At 37.2% G+C, this 22,540-nt stretch overlaps 1 protein-coding gene across 1 annotated transcript in view; it reads left to right on the top strand.

Annotated features, from left to right (window-relative positions):
- SUPT3H (suppressor of Ty 3 homolog (S. cerevisiae)) overlaps nucleotides 1-18,535 on the top strand; it is a 520,947-nt gene extending 502,412 nt beyond the window's left edge. Inside the window, exon 11 of the mRNA XM_011960303.1 lies at nucleotides 17,413-18,535. Coding sequence (XP_011815693.1) covers nucleotides 17,413-17,454 — 42 coding nt within the window. The 3' untranslated portion in view covers nucleotides 17,455-18,535. The remainder of the gene's footprint in view (nucleotides 1-17,412) is intronic.
- The last annotated feature ends 4,005 nt before the right edge of the window (nucleotides 18,536-22,540 follow it).

Raw genomic sequence — 22,540 nt, forward strand, 5'->3', positions numbered from 1 at the left:
AGTCCCAGCTACTCAGGAGGCTGAGGCAGGAGAATCACTTGAACCTGGGAGGCAGAGGTTGTAGTGAGCCAAGATTGTGCCACTGCACTCCAGCCTGGGCGACAGAGCAAGACTCCATCTCAAAAAAAAAAAAATCTTCCTATAACTGTTAAAGTTTCCATTTAAAAATTAGTATTCAACCAGTAATATGATAGCTATAGAATGAGTCAAGTGGCAATAGGTATATGTAAACACAAGTGTAAGTGCTGTTTTCACAATTCTTGTTCCCTGTAGTAAATATTTAAGTAACGGCTAATCTGTGTTATAACCCATCATGGCTGATTCCCTTAAATGTGTAGACAACTTTGATTGTGACCAGACTTGTAGTCTCAGGTCATTTACAGAAATGCCCCAAAAAAAAAAGAACTTTCCTCAAGAAAAACAGTGGCATTTTATGCCTAACAAAATAACTGTATCAGCAATTGGAAAAGTATGTAGTAGCTAGCACAGTCCCAAAATAAAATACAAGAAACAAAATGTTAGTCTTTCATTGTGATGCTAAGGGTCCAGTTCTCAGAGCATTGTCCTGATTTGTGCCCAAGGATTCGATCTCATCCTTAATATCAATTACTAAAAACAGAAACAAAAAATAAGTCACATTTATGCGTTTTCCAGTTAAACACAGAAAAAGCCAAGAAAGTCAAACCATAAGCCTTAAAAACTCCATCCCCGATGTGCAAAGTTGTTTTAGTCTTCAAAAAAACTTTTCAATTGGGGCTGGGTGTGGTGGCTCACACCTGTAATCCCAGCACTTTGGGAGGCTAAGGCGGGGAGATCACCTGAGGTCAAGAGTTTGAGACCAGCCTGTCCAACATGGTGAAACCCCATCTCTACCAAAAATACAAAAATTAGTCAGGCATGGTGGCAGATGCCTGTAATCCCAGCTACTTAGAAAGTAGAGGTGGGAGAATTGCTTGAACCCAGGAGGCAGAGGTTGCAGTGAGCCAATACTGTGCCACTGCACTCCAGCCTGGGTGACAGAGGGAGGCCCCATCTCAAAAAGAAAAAAAAAAAAAAATCAACTGGGAGACAAAAATGTTCAGAAAGTTCAGGCCTCCCCTGTTCTCTCCAAAGACCGTTGTCAGTTTCCCTGCAATACAGACATCTATCCTGGTCTTACCTCCTTTTTCCCACTCCTTCTCTTCTAAAACCTCCCTTGTTTCTTCTGTAGTCTGCTCCACATGCTGTATCAAAGGGCTCTAAGGTTCCTCCCTTCAACTGTAAGGTTGTCTGTTGTCTGAACTACCTTTGAGCCTCTTGCCACTATCTGTGTGGTTAGCTTGTTGGAATATGCATAAGTGTAACTCTTGAAGAGATTACTAAATTGAACTGTTGGTATCCTTAACTAGCGTTTTGCATTAAGTTGAGGAAAAGTTCGTGATTGACAAGCCTAAAGTTACAGAGCAGAGTGAGTGCAAAGTTGGAAGGCAAAGTGATGAAAAGGACAAAGGATCAGGGATGGTACTGAAAAGGGAAAAGTTCCCTTGTCCCCCTCACAGGGAATGCAGTGGGGGTGTGGCTCGCTTGTTCAGTGCCCTACTGCCCATACCTCTAGGGGAGCATGAAGACCGGCAGACTGTGGGCTCTGACCCCATGGCAGTGTCTCGGGGTGAACGTTTACAGCTGAAGCTCCAGTGGGTGTGTGTTACAGGTGCTCTTTTAGTTTAGCCATCGATAGGAGCTTGTGTTAGTCAGCTCAGTGAGCCCCCTGCCTTATCACAAGGACAGAGGGCTTTCTGTATCCCAGGGTTCTTTCCTTGGTGTACTGGAAAAATAGAATCACACGTGGGCTTGAAGAACGAGCACAAGGTTTTATTGAGTGGAAGTAGCTCTCAGCAGATGGGGGAGCCAGAAGGGACATATTTTCCCCTGAAATCAGGTTGCTCAGTGGCCTGGGCTCATGCCGGCGAGCTCCCCTCGATGTCCTCTTGACATCTAACCTCTTATGTCTTCTTCTGCCAACATGTTCCTCTTGATGTCCAGCTGCTTGTGTGTGTGCCTGCTAGGGTCTCAGGTTTTTATAGGCACAGGATGGGGGCATGGTGGACCAGGGTGGTCTTGGGAAATGCAACATTTGGGCACGAGTGCCTGTCCTCACCTAGGTCTGTGGGTACAGGCCCTAGGGTGGAGCCCTTACCAGGGACCCACCCTTCTCTTCCCAGTGCTTCCCTGCCCCCCCCTCCATATCAGTACCAAAACAGTTTTTCAAAGCCTGCTCCTTCATATACCTTTATCAAGGAGCAGTTCTTCAGAATTAGAATTCAAGCCCTCCATAGAGAAATGCCATTTCAGAGCTGTGTAGTGATTGCTATATCACTTCACAACGATAGCTTACGAATGGATGGCTTAGATGTACTCCTGTGAGTCCCAGGACACCCTGTTTTATGGCTCACGTCTCTATTTTCCTCCCACTCAGTTTCTACCCCGTGCCTGGTACTAGTAAGCATTCAATAAATGTTTGCCAAAATGAATGGAATTTATTGTAAAATTATATACACAGTTTACCTTGGTCTTAAGTAACTCTAGCCTTATAATTTTTCTATTCAACTGGGACTTTCTAATGAACATGTAATGTGCTGCCATGTAGAAAACCAACAACTTGGAAACTTATTAAGTGCTGTGTTTCATTTCTAATACTGTTCAAGTCCAAACAAGTACATCCTACCTATGATGAACAAATCCTGACCATCTCCAAAAAAGCATTATTGTGGGGTGGGGGGGTGGGGTTTGTTGTTTTATTTTACTGAGTTATAATTTACATACAATAAAATTCATTCTTTTAAAATATATAGATTGATAATTTGACAAATGTATGTAGTCATATAACCACCATCACAATTAAAATATTAGAGCATTTCCATTGCTGCAAAATGGAAATTTATAGTCAGTCCTCTACCCCTGCCATCTACAGCTCTGTCAACCACTGATGTGTTTTCTGACCCTATAATTTTCCCATTTGTAATATGTCATATAAATGCAAATTGTATATATGTACCCCTTTGAGTCTGACTTCTTTGGTTTAGCATAATGCATTTGAAGTACATCTGTGTTATTGCATGTACCAATAATGCATTCCTTTTTTATTTTCAAAGAGTGTTCCATTCTATGGGTGTACCACATTTGTTTTCTTTGTAGTGGACATTTGGGATATTTCCAGTTTTCAGCAATTAGGAATAAAGTTTACATAAAAATATATAAATTTTCACCTAATAAATATGGACATGTTTTCATTTCTCTTGAGTTTTTAATTTTGACATAGTCTAATTTATCCATCTTTTTTTACAGATAAGTGTGTTAATTAAAAAAGCTTTGCTTATCATAAGGTCACAAAAATTTTATCCTACGTCTTCTAGAATTTTTATGGTTACTTATGTTTCTGTCTGTGATTCATTTTCAGTTAATATTTGTACTGTATGGGGTAAGTACATTTGTACATGGTACGGGGTAAGAATCAAGGTTCACTTTTTTGCATATGAATGTCCTTTCCCTATGAAATTATCTTGGCACCTGTGCTGAAAATAAATACTCTAAAAACATGTAGGTCTATTTGGACTCTCATCTGTTTCACTGATCTGCATTTCTATGTGTAGAAATACCATACTGACTTGATTACTCTAGCTTTAAAATCAGGTAGTCTGCATCCTCCCAACTTTGTTCTTTTTCTGTGCGTGCGCGTGTGTGTGTTTCTGGCTCTTCAAGGTGCTTTGAGTTTTTATTTGGAATCAGTTTATCACTTTCTACAGAAAAGCCTGGTAGGATTTAGAAAAGAATTACACTGACTCTATAGATAAGTCTATGGAAAAATATCTTTATAATACTGTCTTCTGATCGATTAACACAGTATCTCTCTCCACTTATATATTAATATTTAAAATTTTTCTTCTGTCGTATTTTGTAGTTTTCATTGTACAGGTCTTACACGTATTTTAAGAGTCCCCTGATTAATATTATGTTTTTGTGCCGTTTTAATTGCTTAATTTTTTCTTCTTGTTCACTGCTAGATATAGAAATAAAAGGTTTTTTTTCCTAATGTTGATTTTGAATCCTATAACCTTACTAACTCCTTAGTTCTAGTAAGTTTTCTGTAGAAAACTCTATGTAAACAATTGTATTATTGTCTGTGAATACAGGCAGTTTAGTTCAACACTTCCAATGTGTATGCCTTTTGCTTTCTTTCCTTATTTCAGCTGGTATTAATGGTGGAATAGGTGCAGTGGGAGTAGATACCTTTGCTTTATCCCTGATCTTATGGAAAAATTGTTTAGACTTTCACCACTAAGACTGATGTTAGCTGTGGGGTTTTTATGTATGTCTTTTATCAGATTGTACAGCACCATTGTTTTTGCCTATTTTTGTGTATGTATACATAACTCATTTTGAAATTTCTAATGCTTCTTCATGTATATCACTTAAAGCACTGATATAAAACAATTTATAATAATTTGCTGCTACCAAAAAGGTTTTTTTTTGTTAGCACACTGAATTGCATGTGTCCTGAAACTACGTTTTAATTTTTTACTATTTATAAAATTTCTAGCAATATTGGATATTTTTTATCCAATCTCCCTTCAGTGGATGGACATATGGGTAGCCACAGTGTGCCCAGGTGATAATTCCCTTCCACGTAACAACATGGTTATTTTCAAAAGTCAGTAGACATGGGTCTTTTTCATTGAGCAATGTCTTTTTGCTCCCACCAAAAACAAGTGACATCATTAACATTCCTTATGATTCATTCCGATGTAAGCATGTATTCATAGTCACCACCATAACCTTGTGCTGATGTACACAGTACTGTGATAAATGGCCCCTTCTGTCTCACAGGAGACTGGATAAATAGGCCTGGCTGTCATCGTGTTCCCCTTGTGTCAAAGCACAGACCATGAAACTGCTCTGATATCACTGGTATTTGTAAAACTAATCTTTCTTATCTTTATGTATCATGTAAGTATTTTTTTAAAAAAAATAGGTATATGACAGCATGAAAAGCCTTTAAATGATTTATGGTTGGTAATGTCTTACTCTCTTTCCAGTCATTTCTTTATATTGAAATAATCCCAAGACAATTGGACAGCACTGACTAGCCTCATGATCTCATGTCCTGACACTGATACCTCTTACCTATTTTTGTAGAAGAAACATTTATTTCTAAATAAATGTTAATAAACATTAATTATTAATGAATAATAAAGATTTATATTTCTAAATCCAGTATACATGTATGCATATACATGATACACACATACATCTAAGTAATTTCCTTCGTCTGCCCACCCCCGGCCCAAAGTGAGACTCCTATATAATAAGAACCATGACTGATTCCTCAGAGCCTGCCATGTGCATTTCACCGAGAATATACACACAAAAAAATGTTGGAAAGACAGGTCATTCTCAATGTTCCCGGCATCCTATCAAAGCCTTCCTTTTAAACATTATTTCAGCACCCACACTCTGCTGTCCATTAATAGGCCATCTGCACGCTGGTGTCTGCATGGCTTTCTACATTCAGGCCTCTAAATGTCACTTTGAGGTAACACCTTCACGCCATCTCTCTCTGTCACCTCATCCTGCCTTATTTGTCTTTATAGCACTTACCACTGTCATTGTGTGTACACCCCCCCACACACACACATACACAGAGACAGACAAAGATTTAGTGGATTCACATGTATTCACGATACACCTCCAGCACTAAGAACTGTGCCTGACATGTCATAGGCACTTAATAAATACTTGTGAATGAGTGAATGAACAAATGAATAAGCAAATGTAGACCAGAGATGTGTTTCCAAACCTGAGTTCCCCAAGAGCCTTATACTTACAACGGGACATCCGCAGACCCAAAGGTGCATTAAGCAATGTCTAATAGGGAGAATAACTGATTTTTCTTGATGTTTTTCAGTGGTATGTAGATACCATTGTGATTAATCAAATTTATTTAACTACATTACAGAAGGCTTTTAATCATTGCATATTAGATACCATTGTGATTAACAAAATTTATTTAAACACATGATTGAAGGCTTCCAATCATTACATATTTTGTTGGTCAGTGGCTATGAGAAGCACAGCATGTACTTCTCATGTACATGTGGGTGTCTTTAAACACCTCCCAACACTTCCACATTGAGGACCAAGCCTCACCATTAGTTTTGGTGAGGCTTTAAAAAAATAGTTTTGGTGGGGAAAAACCATATTCACAGCATAGCAGGGACTACCTTAACTTGAATAGTATTTAAATAAGTTCTATTCACCACATATGTATTGAGCATCTAAATGTCAGACATTATAGGAGATATGATAATGGCTAAAACAGGGTTTAAAAGGTGGAACTTATTAATTCATATAATTAATAATATCTGTTAGGACATTCTTGCTTGCTCTAACGAAATACCTGAGACTAGGAAATTTATAAAGAAAAGAGGTTTTCTTGGCTCATGGTTCTCCAGGCTGTACAGGAAGCATGGCAGAATCTGCTTCAGGAAGCTTCCAATAATGGCAGAAGGCAAAGGGGGAGCAGGCACATCAGAGACAAAGACAGAGAGATAATGCATGCATTATCATAGCCAAACTCTCAAATTTCTCTTCTCCAAAGTTAGATGACAACATCATGTTTTAAGGTATTGCAACCTTATTTGACTTTTTCATTGGAAGTTTGACTCTTTAATATCACCATATAATTATGTTTACACAAAGAATTGGAAAGAAGGCATAGAGTCTCCATATGTTCATTTCAGCCTGGGTGGCTAAAGGGCTTCTAAGAGTCAATGCATGAAAATGGCCTAGATTGAATAAATTAGAAAAATCACAAAAGGAAACCACTATAGGAAATAGTTTTACACATGTAATTGCTGAAATCCTATAGTGAATGTGTCAATCTGTACTAACTAAATAAATTTGTTTATAGACATGTTCTGTATTAGCTTCCACTCTTTCACAGACCTTTGCCAAACAAAATCCCACTAGAAGTAGGATGTTCACACCCGAGTAGGAGTTTCTTGGATAAATATTTTTACTATATGGAGACCAAAACCACTTTTACAAATTTTAGACTTTGATTGAAATACTATATTTCTTTTGCTTTTTTCTCCCATCTTTTCTCCTGGCAGCTACTTGTGCAATAGCTTACCTCCTCGCACCTCCCACGGGTCTGCTGAACAAGAGACTGGCTGCACGCACAGGAGGCCAGGCAGTCCCAAAAGTAGTGAGACCAGCTTACCCAGTCACTTCCACCACCAGCTGGACTGGAGAGACAGAGGAAGGTCCATTTGCCCTTCTCCTAAGACCTAGTTGAAATTATTCCTTGAATTAAGCATAGAGATTTTACATTGTGAAGCTATATTTTATAGAATGCCTGTTTACATTTCATTTGACTGCTATATAAATAGAATTCACAAAGGTAGAATTTATGCAGCCAGTCCTCAAGAAATCGCAGTAAAAGTTATTGAAATATAACAGCCACATTCTTTTGTAAGGATGACTCTGATCTCAACTTTTGCCAACTAGTTTGGAACAAGAATTTCAACTGACTTCTTAATTCTGTAGTCAAAAACTGGTGCTGAATTTTTTATAGGCCCTTTTGAAGATCCATTTTGTTAATTTGGCTGTTGAGTAATAAAATATTTTTAGTAAGTACTTTGAATTGTAATAACTTCTGTTAAAAGTGAAACAAGGGGCCAGGCATGATGGGTAGCTAAGGCAAGAAGATCGTTTGAGCCCAGGAGTTCAAGACCAGCCTGGGCAACAAAGTGAGACCCCCATCTCTAAAAAAAATTTTTTTAATTAGCCGAGCGTGGTGGTGCACACCTGCAGTCCCAGCTACTCAGGAGGCTGAGGAGGGAGAATTGCTTGAGTCTGGGAGATTGGGGCTGCATTGAGCCGTGATCACACCACATCACTCTAGCCTGGGCAAGAACCCTGTCTCAAAAAAAAAAAAAAAAATAGTGAAACAAACAACATTATTTTTGATGTGCTAAACCGAAACCTTTTCACTGTGTTTGTGTTGACTTGGACAATAGCGTGATAAGGGTGATCTGGGCCAGTGCAGGATCCTAGTTACTATGAACCCAAAAGCTCACCTTTTAGAATTAATTAGAATAATATCCAGTAAAATGAGTACTGTCACTACCACGTAAATAATATATCTGACTTAGGATGGCTCCACAACTCAGATCTTGTCATTTAATATGATAGCTCTGTTCAAATTAATTTTTCACATCAGAGGAGACACTTTGGTTATTTATGATATGTTGGAGATAAATTTTCAGAATGGTTAAAGCATATTATTGTAAATGTCCATGGCAAATTTAATTAACACAACTCTGTTTTAGAAATACAGATGTGTAGTTTGTACAAGGCAAAAGTATGTTCACAGTGTCTCCAGAACAGCTAACTTTAAGGAAAGAGACACAAAGGCATGGAAGAGGCACACCCCCTGTTGTCAGTCCACAGCAGCTCACCTGGGAAGTAAACGCCAACAGAGAGTACTCTAATTTAACATAAAGAGTTTATGCCAGGCCCTAAAGCAGTGATTCAAAAGAATCACTTGGTTGAATGCTTATGAGTATCTCTGACCTGAATTTGGATAAGCCCTTTAGTGGTAGGTAGTTTGGGTTGGTGTCTCAGATTTAACATTTATTGACTAAGCCTATAGCTTGGTGTTTGGAAACAAGATAAGTCAAGGTCTCTCTTCTCTTGGCCTTACTTGGAATACTTCTTTGTCCCCAAACCCATCCCCTTCCCGTCCCCAACTCAGATCTCAGCTGTGTGACTTCTTCAAGAAGCCTCCTTGATCACCCCATCTACCTCTACTGCCCTCTTATACAGCCTTTTGCAGTCTATTCTCATTTTGTAACTTCCATCACTTTTGGCATGTCTTATTCAATATGTGTCTTCCCCCTCAGCCTGTTCACCACAGAGGGCAGGAACCACATCTATGATCCTGCTGTATCCACTGTACCTTGTACTCTGCATTTTTGGAATGAATAAATGAATGAATGACAGTAGGTTCATACAGACATACACCTTTTCTATCATTTCTCAGCCTTCTGCCTAAAATCAAGTGTAAAAATATATCTTCTCAGGTGGCTACCAAATGTAATTGATAGTATTAACTACCATCTTCTGATGTTTGTCATAATTTTTTATTCACTGTCTTTAAATCTTAAAGACCTTAACTGTAATTTCCTTACTGTCCAATCAAATTGACCATTGGCAAACAGCTATTGCTCTCTGTGTTCTTACTCCTTGTGTTGTGTTTTAATGTGGCAAAGGCCATTGAGAAGAGGGGGGGAAGGCCATAGCAACAGTATTTTCTTTTTGTTTTTGTCTTACATCAGTATTGTCTAAGGCCTTGAAAATGCAACTGAGTAACATGACTACAAAACCAAGATTGTAAAAAAAAATTATATTATCTACTGCAAACTTACTGTTGATTATAATTTTTGATAACAGAGTATTTGAACCTAAAATGTTTATAGACTCAAAATAATTTCACAGTGTTGTTTTAGATGAGTTGAATACTTTTTCTGGCAAACAAAGCAATTGGCTTGATTGATGCATAAGTTTTCACTGTTGACTGATAATTATTAAGGAGAAGCCCAGAAATGCTCCCAGTGGGAACTGAGACCTAATATCAGAATAACTGCTTTGCAACTCTTGCCAGCAGTTGGGCTATCAAGGTCACTTATTTAGTTTTCTTAATAACTGGTGCTGATGGTTCTCTTGCAAAACAGTAAGTGTGTGGTCTGAGTCCAATTTTGGGAACTGAGACTATCCAGCCCCTGCTCTAATGATGAGCACATCAGCATTTCCCAGTATTGCCCAGAGGAAAAGAAGCCACCTGCTTGTCAAATTCTTTCATTCATTAGATGACTCTTTATTAAGCATTTAACTTATTTCATGCATTGGGTTATGCCTTAGACATACAGAAATAAATAGAACATTAAGTTCCCTTCCTTCTGAAGGTTATAGGTTACTCAAGTGAAATGAGAATTAACTGTTGTTAGAGCTTAGCCCCCAAACAATTGTTATTTGGGTTACTAACTCCTGCCAATTTGGCACTTTCTGGCTGTTCTTTTTGTTTTTATCTTGTATCAGGATTGTCTAAGACCTTGAAAATCCAATTGAGTAACATGGCTATAAAACCAAGATTGTAAAAAAAGAGTATATTATGTTATCTATTACAAACCTACTATTGATTCTCACTTTTGGTAACAGTATGTGAACCTAAAATGCTTACTTATATGTGTTTGCAGCTTGGAATAATTTGAGACATTTGTTTTGATTGTCATTAATATAAAAGTGGTTGAAGACAAGTTTAATATGATTGGCATTAAATTATTATTAAACATAGATGTATAGAAGTGCATACAGTGTCATGGAAAGAATAATTTATACAAAGTCTCATAAAATTGCCAAAGATAATATTTACAAAAAACCTTTTTTTCCTAAAATACAATGTTGTATTAACCACTTAATTATTTTGCTCAACAACAAAAAAGTCTTAATATATGTCATAATTTGCAATGACTTGGGCAATTATGAATGGTAATTTTTAATGACTAAATTTAATCTAGAGATTTTTGTATTCAGACTGCTGAAACAACTTGGTAATAACTCAAGAATTTATAAAAGCCCAATGTTAGTATTTTTAATAAAATAAGAAGAGACTGAGATAGATTTAGAGAAAAATCAGGCATAAAATGACAAGTTCCTCAAGATTTATGGGCTTTGGGTTACTTGGACTACAATGAGAGTTAATACTATGTTTTTTTCCCATTCTGCCAGCCAGAGAAGACCTCTTATTTAAAGGGCAGGGCTCCCTCCACTGTCGTTAAATCAAGGCTCTGCTTCTGACAGGATATTTATAACATAGGGCAAGTATACAAAAGAAAAATGTTTAATGATGAGTTTTGCATGTTATACAGTGTTACATATCATATGGTTTAATTTAGATCCTCTGAAATATCAGAGTTAGAATGAAATTATCAAAAGGAGAAAAGTCACATGGCATGGTGCAAAACAAGATGTGCCTATTTTATTTATGTTTGCTAATGAAATTCAGCCATGATTCCCACTTTGATTTTAAGAGTCTTAGACTACCATTCGGCTTTATTCATTATAATTAAATATCTTGCCCACACGCAGACACAAGGCCAGCAAAGAAAGGGGCATATTTTATCTTTTAAAAAGCGATTGCATAGCTTTCATATGAAACTCCTGAGCTTCCAAGATTTATAGTATGAAAACAAAACAATATGTCTTTCAGGGCATGGTCATCTTCTTAGGCAAATGGAGAGCTTAGACTCAGAATCTAATGACCTCACAGAGACCAGGGCTGGATCTTAGGCAAAAGAGAGGGCTTAGACTCGAAATCTAATGACCTCACAGAGGCCAGGGCTGAATTTGGACATGTGGAAGCAGTAGAATATGAAACAACCTAAAAGTTTGAGACAATTTGGCATAGTCTCTTCTACCAGAAGAGAGGTTGAAAAAGGCCTGTTACAAGCACGACTGATTTTTACTATAAAGCTTGGGAGTGGGGTGGGACAGAGAGGGGGACAATTTAGTTGACCAAAACAGCATTTATACATGAAATTCAGAAATGTACCTGCTTTCCCAATTGTGGCTCAACTGAGTATTCCAATAAACCAGACATTTAGGTTAAGTTAATAAGTAAGAGTTAGTGAAAGCCTATTCCTTCTAGTTTATTCCACTGCCTCCCTACCTTTTTCTCCCAGCAAAGCAAAGCCAGTGTAGAACCTCAACCCTCTGTGCTCATCTTCATCCCCTTCAACCTCAACCCTCTGTGCCCTCACATCCCAGGATGTGAAGAATTTGGAAAACACCCAGGCTCTTGGTAACAGGGCAGCTCCTGTGGCCCACAAATCATCCTAGAGACAAAGCATCTATAATCTATACTTAGTTAATTAGGAGTTAACAGTAGTTTGGGAGAGGGTGAATGTATTCTCCAAATCTTTTTATTGTCCCTTTTATTGCTGGATTTAACCCAAACTTGCCAACTCCAAATAGCTCCACGCAGGCCATGTTATTTGCTCAGCCCAAAATCAGACACCGAGCAGAGCCATAGTAAGACTTCCATGAAAACACATGGTGTATCACCCCCTTGAAGGTCCTAAAGATGCATACATTTGCCACAGAACCTTTCAGCTATATTTATCTTATTTTGATGCTTTGTTCATTTATCAGAATTATTATTTTGGGCACTCAGGAAAATTAAGTGATTCTCCAGGGGAGGGCTAATCATAAAGCAGAAAAGCCCAAAGTAGAACTCAAAGCTTATAATGGCTTGACCTCTACCTGCTCAGCTATATTGTTTCGGACATAATTGTGTTCCTTCCTTCCCCCTCCCCTAACCCCCTCCCACCACCACCACCAGTTTCTTCACTTTTGTTCTGCTCCCAAGGGCTGTTCTTTATCCAGAAAAACTGTTTCTTTCCCTGCATCTGTTTTCCCCATTAAGGCTGGGGAAGCTAAACACACATAGCTTTGGGCAGAATCAGAACCATCTGCAACAAGCCCTAAACTGAGTCAGGAATCCTGGGCTTTTCCCCATGTGACTGTGGACGGGTCACTCTCTCTGGGCATTAGTTTTTTCATGTTAAATTAAGAATGGGGCCAGAGGAATTCACAAAGATACTTTCCAATTCCGAAGTTCTATTGTTGATTCTAGATGTTAGTTAGTAAAGGGTCTGTTCAGCTTGCTTTAGCAGGCTTAGTTCCAAATTCCTTTTTCACTATAGTATTAAACATGTTGTGGCAGTCAGACAGACTGTGCTCCTAATAGTGGCATCTCAGCATCTGCGGGGGGGAAAGCAATGCCTAGTCTACAGATAACCTAAAAATGTGGAGATGTAGGTAACCCATCTGCTGTGGGTAAAAGCCACAGTCTGAAAACTTCAATTTCTGCCTCTTCCATGTTAAATTTACTAAATGCCAAAATTAGAATTTCCATTAGGAAATATTTACTCCATAATCATGACAGATTCTGAAAATGTTCCATTTATTGACAAAACCATTACTGGGTCCTGTTAATGGTCTCCTCATCCATTTTACCACTGTTCTCAACTCTCACTATGCACCTGGGATACTTCTAAAATGTTCCACAGCCTAAACTCCACTCAGACCCACTGGCTTTGAAGAACTGGAGCTACAGCATCTGCATCTTTTAAAGTTCCCCAAGTGATTTGGGTGTAATGTTCTATACTATACACTATTCTTAAAGTTAGTTTGGAAAATAAGCAGTAGTTGAGAAAGCCTCCAAAGTGAGGATGATTTAGATTCAAGGTCCATGTCTGTACTCTGAAGTATTGTACCTGGCTGATTTAGCTTAAATTTGAAATAAAATTGTAATTTACCCTTTAAGTGATGTTTAGCAAGAACCGAGTTTGTTGGGACTAAAAGAATATGTGTATCTACAGTGCTGTGGGTGGAACTGGGGCAGGGGACTGTCTGGTTTGTTTTGTTTATTGTAAGACAATGTAGTATAATGAAAAGAACACAGGCCCTGGGTTTTAAATCCAAAATCTACTCTTTTACTCATTGTGGTAAGGCTCAAATTAGATACAGACATGAAAATATTTCATAAACCATAAAACCATGTGTCTCAGCATTTTTTAATCTTTGCCCCTCCCTACTTTGAGAAATAGACAAATCTCGTGCCTTTCTAAAGTGTAAGTTCAAATTAAATATTGTGATTAGAAGCAAAAAACCAAAAGTTTTGTTTTCTCCCTCCTTTCTCACGTTGAGAATGACCTCTCAGTGCATTTTACTTGTGGTGGTTAAAACTTGAATGTGAAACTGGAAGTTTAGTGAAGCCAGGGACTGTCTATTTATCTTTGTGTCCTGTTGTACCACCAAGCACACAGTGATTTACAGAGTAAGAACTCAGTAAAGATTTGCCAAAATCATATTAAGCAAATTTATAGGAATTCAGACAATAGAACCAAAACCTCTTTCTTATGCCTTTGAGAAATAAAGTATTCGTAAGAGAGTTTGGGACTTACTACGGTGAAATTCTTATGCTAGTTTATTTAAGATTTGAGAAAGCAGAAGAGAATCAGGAAAAGTAATAGAATAAAACAGGTCTGTACTGGAAGAAAGACTGGTGTTTATAGTTAATGTTCTAATAATTAGGCCAATGGCAAAAATAATACACAATAATATTTAAGTTGGAACTACAAAATTAAGTTTTGTAGCATGTGTCCTTTTGCTTAAGAAAAATATTAATCTTTTTAATATTCATTTGTATCCCTTAAAATGTACCAATTTATGGTAACCCATAAAAAACAGAAGTAAACCACGATGGGATTTAAATGTTTTCTCTAGCTTGTCCATATGAAGTTAAAAAAAAAAAGTCATTTTAAAAAGTGCACACTTAGAAATTAATTACCCCACCAGTGCCCAGTGCAGTAGGTAAAATCTGTACCTGCTTATCCAGGTAGATTGACATAATGGCACAGGTCATAATTTGGTGCTATAAATGAATGTCCAAAATTGGGTCCTCAATTTTAAAAAACCTGGGAACTATGAATTCCTAATTTTAGAACTAATTGGGCCTTAAAAACATTAAGTATTGTCTTTGCTGTGAACTTTAAGAGATACTAAAATGTCTGACCTTTTCAGCAAATTCACAAAGGAGCAACTGATGTGGAGAACAGAACTTTATTAAATCAGAAATAAACCTTAAGTAGTATATAGGCATGTAGAATCCAGTTTGTTGGGGAGGTCTGATTGTGTTATTGATTAATCTATAACTTTCAGTAGTGGGTGGAAGTCCTGTTTCTGGTCAAAGCCTGGATTTTACTAACTAGGGGTGTCTGTAAAGATACAGGACAGGGAATCATTCATAGGGTCTGACAGAAGAAAGTAAGTGGGACACGAAGTATTCCATGAGAATGTGGCCTCTGGAAGGCCCTCACACCAAGCAATGTTTAAATTTAGTTTCAACATTTGCAACACAAATAGAGAGAAATTTACAGTTGACGTGAAGATGAGTTGTCTTCACCCATCTTCCTGTAAAGTTGCTTACTCTGGAAAGCATGCCAAAGTTGGGACGTTCCCATAATTGCCTTACATAGACAATGTACATCCTTTGTACATCAAAAGGAAAAAGCAGTGACTCAAAATAGAGGACCCTAGGGAATATGTTTACTGAAATTGCTCTTCACTAATTACACATGCTTGTTTGTTCCTTCTTTATTTTAGAATTAAAATAGGAAGAACTCATCACAGAAGTCTGGGTCAACTCTAAACTTTGGTTTTCTCATAGGATCTGTGTTATTAAATATGCCTGTAATCTTTTAATTGTTTGCAAAGCAGTGATAAATCACCTGTGAAGGTGAATTGATCTTTCAAAAGTGACCTTTTCCATGCTAATAAGAACTATTTCATATTGCCCCGTCTGAAAACATTAAAACCTGGTTATTTCTCAGGTGAACCCAGCTAAGACTCAGTCTCCCGCTAAGCCAAAACCTCCTTTCTCAAGCAAGGCTCACTTCAACACTCTTACCTTTAGAAGGAATGCAGCCTTACTCCTAGGTCCATTGAACTCCATATAAAACCATCCCTGTGCTTTAAATAGTACATTATGTTAAAGATTGTCACTGTGGTTGTAAAATTTAAAATACCAGGGTGAGGAAGCTAAGAGTATTACCTTGACATAAGCCTCTGTAAGGCAGCCATGGTGGTAGGAGCTGTTTCATAGATGAGGCTCCCCTGCCTGTGGTTGTGGGAAGACACCCTGTGCATTCCTACAAGTTATTTGTGGCTCTCTGAGGCATTCATTTAACACTGTTCTATAGCGCACAATTTTAGGAAGTAGAGTTGGAATTTTCTAGTCCTTGTTAGAATGTTTTCTTCAATCCAGAAGTGTTGTACAACACAAAAAGCCCCATGGTAAAGGACAAGCTCACAGAAAGAATACTGAGGAATGACACTTGGAATGTGCCACTGTTTTGTCATCCCTGCTACACTGATCTGGAGTGAACTGCGTAGCAGCATAACTAACCGAAGAAATTTCAGCCAGGGCGCCAAAGCCTGACAAGCATAGTAAATCTTCTTAAGCAGGATATTTGGAGAGAAGGTTTTCAAGTTAATTGAACTTTATGATTAACAGAAGGTTATCTAGAAAACTGTATTTGTTTCACCTCATGTTGATGGAAGTCTTTCTAAAAGGGTTAAGTCTACTTTCCGTTTATAGTATAATTATTAATGTGGTTTAATTATTTTTTTAAGATGAAGATTTCACTGCCTCCACAGCATTATCTTGATCGTAAAAGGTTATTCTATATTTCTTAAAATATGGCTGTGGCTGTTCAAGGTTAATTCATTGGGCTGGAAGTATACAGACTCTAGAACTGCTTCAGAGTTATAAGCCTAAGGGGGAAAAATCCCTAACATGAAATTTTATGATTTTCTTTGTTTTTCTGAAAACAGATTGTAGGAAAATTCCATCCAGTTGAAGGTTGTGAATTCTCTGGATGTGACTGTTACTAGTTTAAATGATGAAAAATGTGCCAGTGAAAGGGAAATTTTATTCCTAAGTCCTGAATTTTAGTTCTTCTCCACTCTGGGTCTTATGGTGAGATTCAGGATGTTACAGAGACCCTGTGTGGTCCAGGTCACCCAACACTGAAATGCAAAATATATCTCTTGGAATGAAAAGCATGCAATTTTTCTTTCCTTACTTGGAATGTATTATATTTTTGCACTTAGAATCCATTTTCCCACTTTCTTTTATGGGAGTATTTTATCCCAGCATGCATATACATGTGTACATCTGTATGTACAGGTATGTATATAAAATTAAGATTTGCATTTTTTATACTGTCTACGATATGCAGAACAATACAGAACTCCTTTGAGATAATCATATTTTACCGGGGAGGAGAGGCCTCTATTAGTGTCCGTTCCGATAGCTTTTCACTCAGACTATAAATTAGGCCTAGGAAGGGCTAGTAATGAGTCAGTAATTTATAGACTATTAAGATACTTAGTTAGAAGTGATCCTGAGCATGTCGAATAGAGAACACATGTTTATAAAAGACAAACAGATTCGATACATCTCTTTGGCCTAACCAAGCCCAATCAGTTAACAAAATGGGATGTCTTATTTTGTGTATCTCCTACTTCCCAAAAATAGAATCACTAACCACTCGCTAACCACACCGACTTTTTAACAGACAGAATGGTTGCGATAGTTTTGCCACCAGAAATATTCAGATTAAGCATTCTATTAGATTGTAGCCAGCAGAGTCTACAAAACAGGAAGAAGGCTCTGCTTGCTTTTTGCCTCCTTTCCTTGTTTGACTTGATGTGATAATTCATTGCAGATTTCTTTTTCTTTGACAGAATGCCTACCGCAGGAATGGGATGGCTTTTCTAGCCTGCTGATGTGACAACTGTGATGTGCCCGCAACAACAGGAAAGGCAGTGTTATATTAAGGTGATTTCTTGTGAACCAAATAAAATACAAATTTACCTTTCTTTTATCTGAGGGAGTGGGCTGGTTTGTTGTGACTACCAACTTGCTGACTCCTGCTCTTTTCCAGCCCCTCAACCATCAGTCTTGTTTACTAGATGGGCTGTTCAGCTAATTAAATGGCAGGATGTTTAGGATAGTGTGTAGGTGGACAAGAATGCAGATCACACAATTTTGAAATTTTAATTTGAGTAGATTTACTGCCCTCAGTTCACATATCTTAAAAGCAGTGGTTGCCCCCGTCCAGTCTTTTGTCAGTGTTTTATTTGATACATTTTATAATCCAGGTTTGGAACAAGGAAACAAAATTAAAAGGACAGTGAGTTTTCGCCTTCCCTTATACCATCAACTTGACTTTCCAACATTTGTTGACTACATGTATTTTCTTGACAGCTATCCACTTTATAAACTTACAGTAATCAAAGATTTAACAGACCTGCTAAATCACCTGTTCCCACCTCCTTTCCCCTTCACTCCACTTACAGTATGTGTCATTTTCACTGCCTTCTTCCCAACTTCCTGCCATCTGCCTTTCATGTGTGTTTTTGCTCACACAGAACCTCTTCCTCCATCTTCATTTCCCTCCTTTTCCTGTTCCTCCAGTCCCCAGACCCACCACTCCTGCACATGCCATACACATTTAGAAGCCAAGTATTCAGAATTAGTAGAAGGAGAGCAGAGTGATTTCTTGCTTCCTCCCTTCAAAGCACTACCACACCTAGACTGGAAATGTGGGCTGGGTAATTTCTTGCTGTTAGCAGCCAAGCTACCCTTCTGGCATCTATATTTTCTCCAGTAAATGAGGAACCGTAACTCTTCGGAACAAACCAAAATATAGCAGATGTAAGTGTACAGTTCCTGATTAAACTTCAGTTGCAAGAAAAGAAAGTTATTTCTTTAATTCTGTGGGAGTTTTGTATAATTTTACTTTTATCATGGATTTTACACACACTTGAAACACTCTATCTAAAGAATAAAAACAAAAATGAGAAATATGAAAGATCTTTTTCTTGTGCCCAAAGCATTATGAGTCTCTGTTAATATGATTATGCCACATTATTTACATGTGTTAACTGTCATTTACCTGCTCTATGTTAATCTTTTTAGAAAAAATTTGAATTTCAGAAACAAAATCACAGATATATAATATCAAAATATTCCCAAAGGGTTTTGATGTTCCATCTATGCTTGTTAAAATGTATGATTAAACTTTTATTTTTATCATCATTCTTATTTTCCTTGTCATCCATAATCATGGGAAATTATAAGCTTGCAGTAAACATGCTAACTTTTAAGCGATAGCATTTATTGTATTTGGTTTTGATCTGCCATGCTTATAGATGGTATAAAATTTTCAGGGGCTAATTTATCACATCAAAATTCCTTCTCTCCCACATTATACATTTTAAAGTACGCACAAGGCAGAAAATACAGGGTTTGGGGTTTTTTCCTTCATTTTATTCTACCTGATCTCCTTATAGTCCCAGAGAAGGAAGACTCAACGTACATTTCTCTCAGAAATATGACAGGTCTGTGTTTTTGTTGGTCTGGCGTATGTTTGTCTATCTTGAACAGTCTGACAGGTAATTATTTATAAAATCTGGTTTTGCCAAGTTCATATAATAACCTTTCATTTTTCATCATAAGCCAGTAAGCTGAATTTAGAATAAAGCAAGGTCATTTATGTCTGTCCTAAACCAGCCTACATGTCCCCATAATTGCTCAATATTTTTCATTCCTTTTCCTATTTTTTATACTTAGGTTCTTTCTCTGACTCTTTGCACAATATTAAATTTGAAGTGAAATAAAATTTCCTTCAGCAGTGACTATAGAAATAAATAAAAGAAAATTTACAGAAGAAACGTTTAAGAAAACTTGACTTCAATAAATTATGTTCTCAATAATTGTAATGTTAGAGCAGAAGACAGTTTTAGAGCTCATTGAGAACAGCTGCTTATCTTACAGATGGAAGAACCAAGGCCTAGAGAGGGAAAGTGACTTTCCTAAGATCACTCAATAATGGTAGTGACAAAACAGAGACAAGAATCAATGGTCCCTAATTTTCAGTCTGGTATTATAAAGTATTTTCTGCCATACTGGGTTAGCATAAGAATATTACTAAGACATGTTGGGGTTTTATGGTATATTTATCCTTGACAACAATGTAAATTTATTTAAAAACTATACTAATTATGGATACATCCTAAAGCATACGTTTATATAGTAAAATCTTCAATGTGACTGTGATATTAAGTAAACAGTCTATTATCTTACACATCAGGCTTAACTCTAAGTCAAAAGGGAATATACAAAGCTAATTTCTGTTTTTTGTCCCTTGTATTTTAGAGACTGAATTTGAAAATAAATAAGCCAATAAATAAATAGCCTCTCTTGATACTGCTTCTTAGATTTAAGGGTAAAGAAAGTAGAAATATTTCTCCCTTCACCTAAATTTGGAAGTATGACTTTCTGAACGTGCCATTTAGAGGCTATGTCATTAGCTTTCCTGCCTTCTTATATTGTAATAGTTGTGATTCAAAAATACTGTTTCAATTTTAAAACCAAGACTTTTTATTGGAAAACCATCAGAAGCACAAACATTTTTAAATGGTGTATATAATTCCTGTATCTGGGGAGAACCCTTCATTTATTGCTGTTCTTTATTTTTACAAAATAATAAACAAGCCATGTCTAATGCTTTTACCATGTAGAAGACAAATAAACATAACTGGTGATTCTTGGTCTGAAAGAAAGCACATTTACTTGTTTAGAATTCTAAAGTTTAATTTTATGAATTTTTTTACATAGTTCTTAAATCAAGCAATGCTTTCCAGTTCATATAACCTCTTGTGTAAAACGGAATCACTAAAGAGAACATATTCCCTCATCTGCCCCCCTGGAATTTGGATAGAACCTTTCCAGGCTACATTTAAGATTCTACCATCAACCGTGTATACGTCTCATAAAATATTTTACAGTTTCCTGTATGCTCTGGCCGAACATTTCGTAGTACATAAACACTTCTGCAAATAATCTAAGGGCATCAAGTTGAATATGTCATAGTAATGGCCACTACATAAAGCTACTTCTCCAGCAACATAGTTTCTTATTTTTACCTTCTTATTTGAAATTCAAGATGAAACTTTACATGCTGTTGTTGTACAGTGGCAGGGGTGAGAAGAGAGCAGGGAACTCTAGCAGTTTTTTGTGGAATTGTGGTTCATTAAAGCAAAGGCTTTCTGCAGAGGGCATCTAGCCAAGCTTAAACAACAAAACTATGCCTGCAGGAATTGGATGTAAATGTGATGGTTAAATAAGGGCCAGATGTCGTTAAAAACACAAATATTAGAAAGTCATATCTCTTAAAGTAAGTCTCAAGTGTTGTAAGTCGGATACTGATACCATGGTACCTAAAGAAAGAGACTTGCGTTTTCCGAACAAGATAGTAGGTATTCAAGCTGTCATAAGTCATGGAAGTTTCGGCAACTGAAGCATATTTTAAAGCAAACAATTCCTGCAAAGTCACAAGAACGCCACATACATATTTCATTGTTGGGAGCCCCTGTAATTACCTGTACAGCATTGTGTTCATAATCCCTTTTCTGCTCATCACCACCCAATATTCACTATGCTCATTTTTTTCAAAGGAGGGTAAAGATAGAAAAAAAAAAAAAAGAAGGCAAGGCTCAAGATGATCAAAATATAGTTTTACTTATACCAGGTAACACTCTACTTGCTATCAAAAATGATGATATATTGTGTATGTTAATAAGTTATGACATAATAATTATAGCACACCATGTGCTACCCTGTGTACTAAGCAGTTTGTATGATTTATCTCATTTAATACTCACAGCCCCACTACCAGATATGCCCTGTTGCCCACAGGCAGGAGAGAGGAAACTGAGGAACAGCAGCTTAAATGTCTTATGCAGAATTACCCAAGGTGTAGCTGCATTTGTACCCAGCACTTTGATCCCAAAGCTCATGCTGTTAACCACTGTTACACAACATGGACTGTACTGGAGTAGAGATTTCTGAGAACATATGAAAGAGAATTGCTGCCTGACCTTGAACCTAGAAGCACTTCTCAGAACCAGAAAATTTGATTGCAAGAAAATTGTATTTTAACTTAACATTCCTTCTCTAATGCAAAGTATTACGTATATAATAGAATATCATATCATGTATAATAGAATATAACTATATAGAATCATGCCAAGTTTTTAATACTGTCTTAAGCCTTAAGAGAAATGTATATAATCAATGAATATACTAAAATTCCCTATACAAATTATGGGAAAAACTTCCTCAGAGATCCATGTATACAAAGCTTCTCTCCTTTCTGAAAACCAGATTTCCCCAGAAGGCTCTATTTACACAGGCTACTGTTTCATGCTTCCATACAAGGTATTTATCCATGTTGTAAAATAATTCCCATCTTGTTTACATGTGTTTGCAGTGGCAGATACAGAAGTACATATGGCAATGCCCTGAAACTTTAAATAAATGACCCTTTTAAAGACTTGCTCATTAATTCATTAATTATATAGTAGTCATACTTTTTCCCAGCCTGACATGTTTGTGTGTGAGGCAGGTCCGGGGAAAAGGTAATGTATGGAGATAAATAGGAAAGTGGAAAAAAGCTACCGTGCACAATTTGAATTACAAAGGATAGTTTTCCATTCGACTCAGTAGTTAGCAGCAGTTTTTTTAAAGAGAGAGAGTCAGGTCTCTCTTTGTTGCCCAGGCTGATCTCAAACTCGTAGTCTCAAGTGATCCTCCCACCTTGGCCTCCCAAAATGCTGGGATTACAGGCATGAGCCACCACACCCAGCCAGAGCTTCTTTAATTCAACCCTATGTTTGTTCTGCCTCAGGACAAGCCACCTTCTGAATTATGTCCTTTAAGATTCCAAATAACTGCACCAGCCTGTGCTACAACTTTTCTGAATTTTTTTTTTAAGATGGGGTCTCCCTATATCACTCAGGCCGGTCT

Source organism: Colobus angolensis, unplaced genomic scaffold, assembly GCF_000951035.1.
Source record: "Colobus angolensis palliatus isolate OR3802 unplaced genomic scaffold, Cang.pa_1.0 Scaffold51, whole genome shotgun sequence".
In the NCBI taxonomy this organism is placed as follows: Eukaryota; Metazoa; Chordata; class Mammalia; order Primates; family Cercopithecidae; genus Colobus; species Colobus angolensis.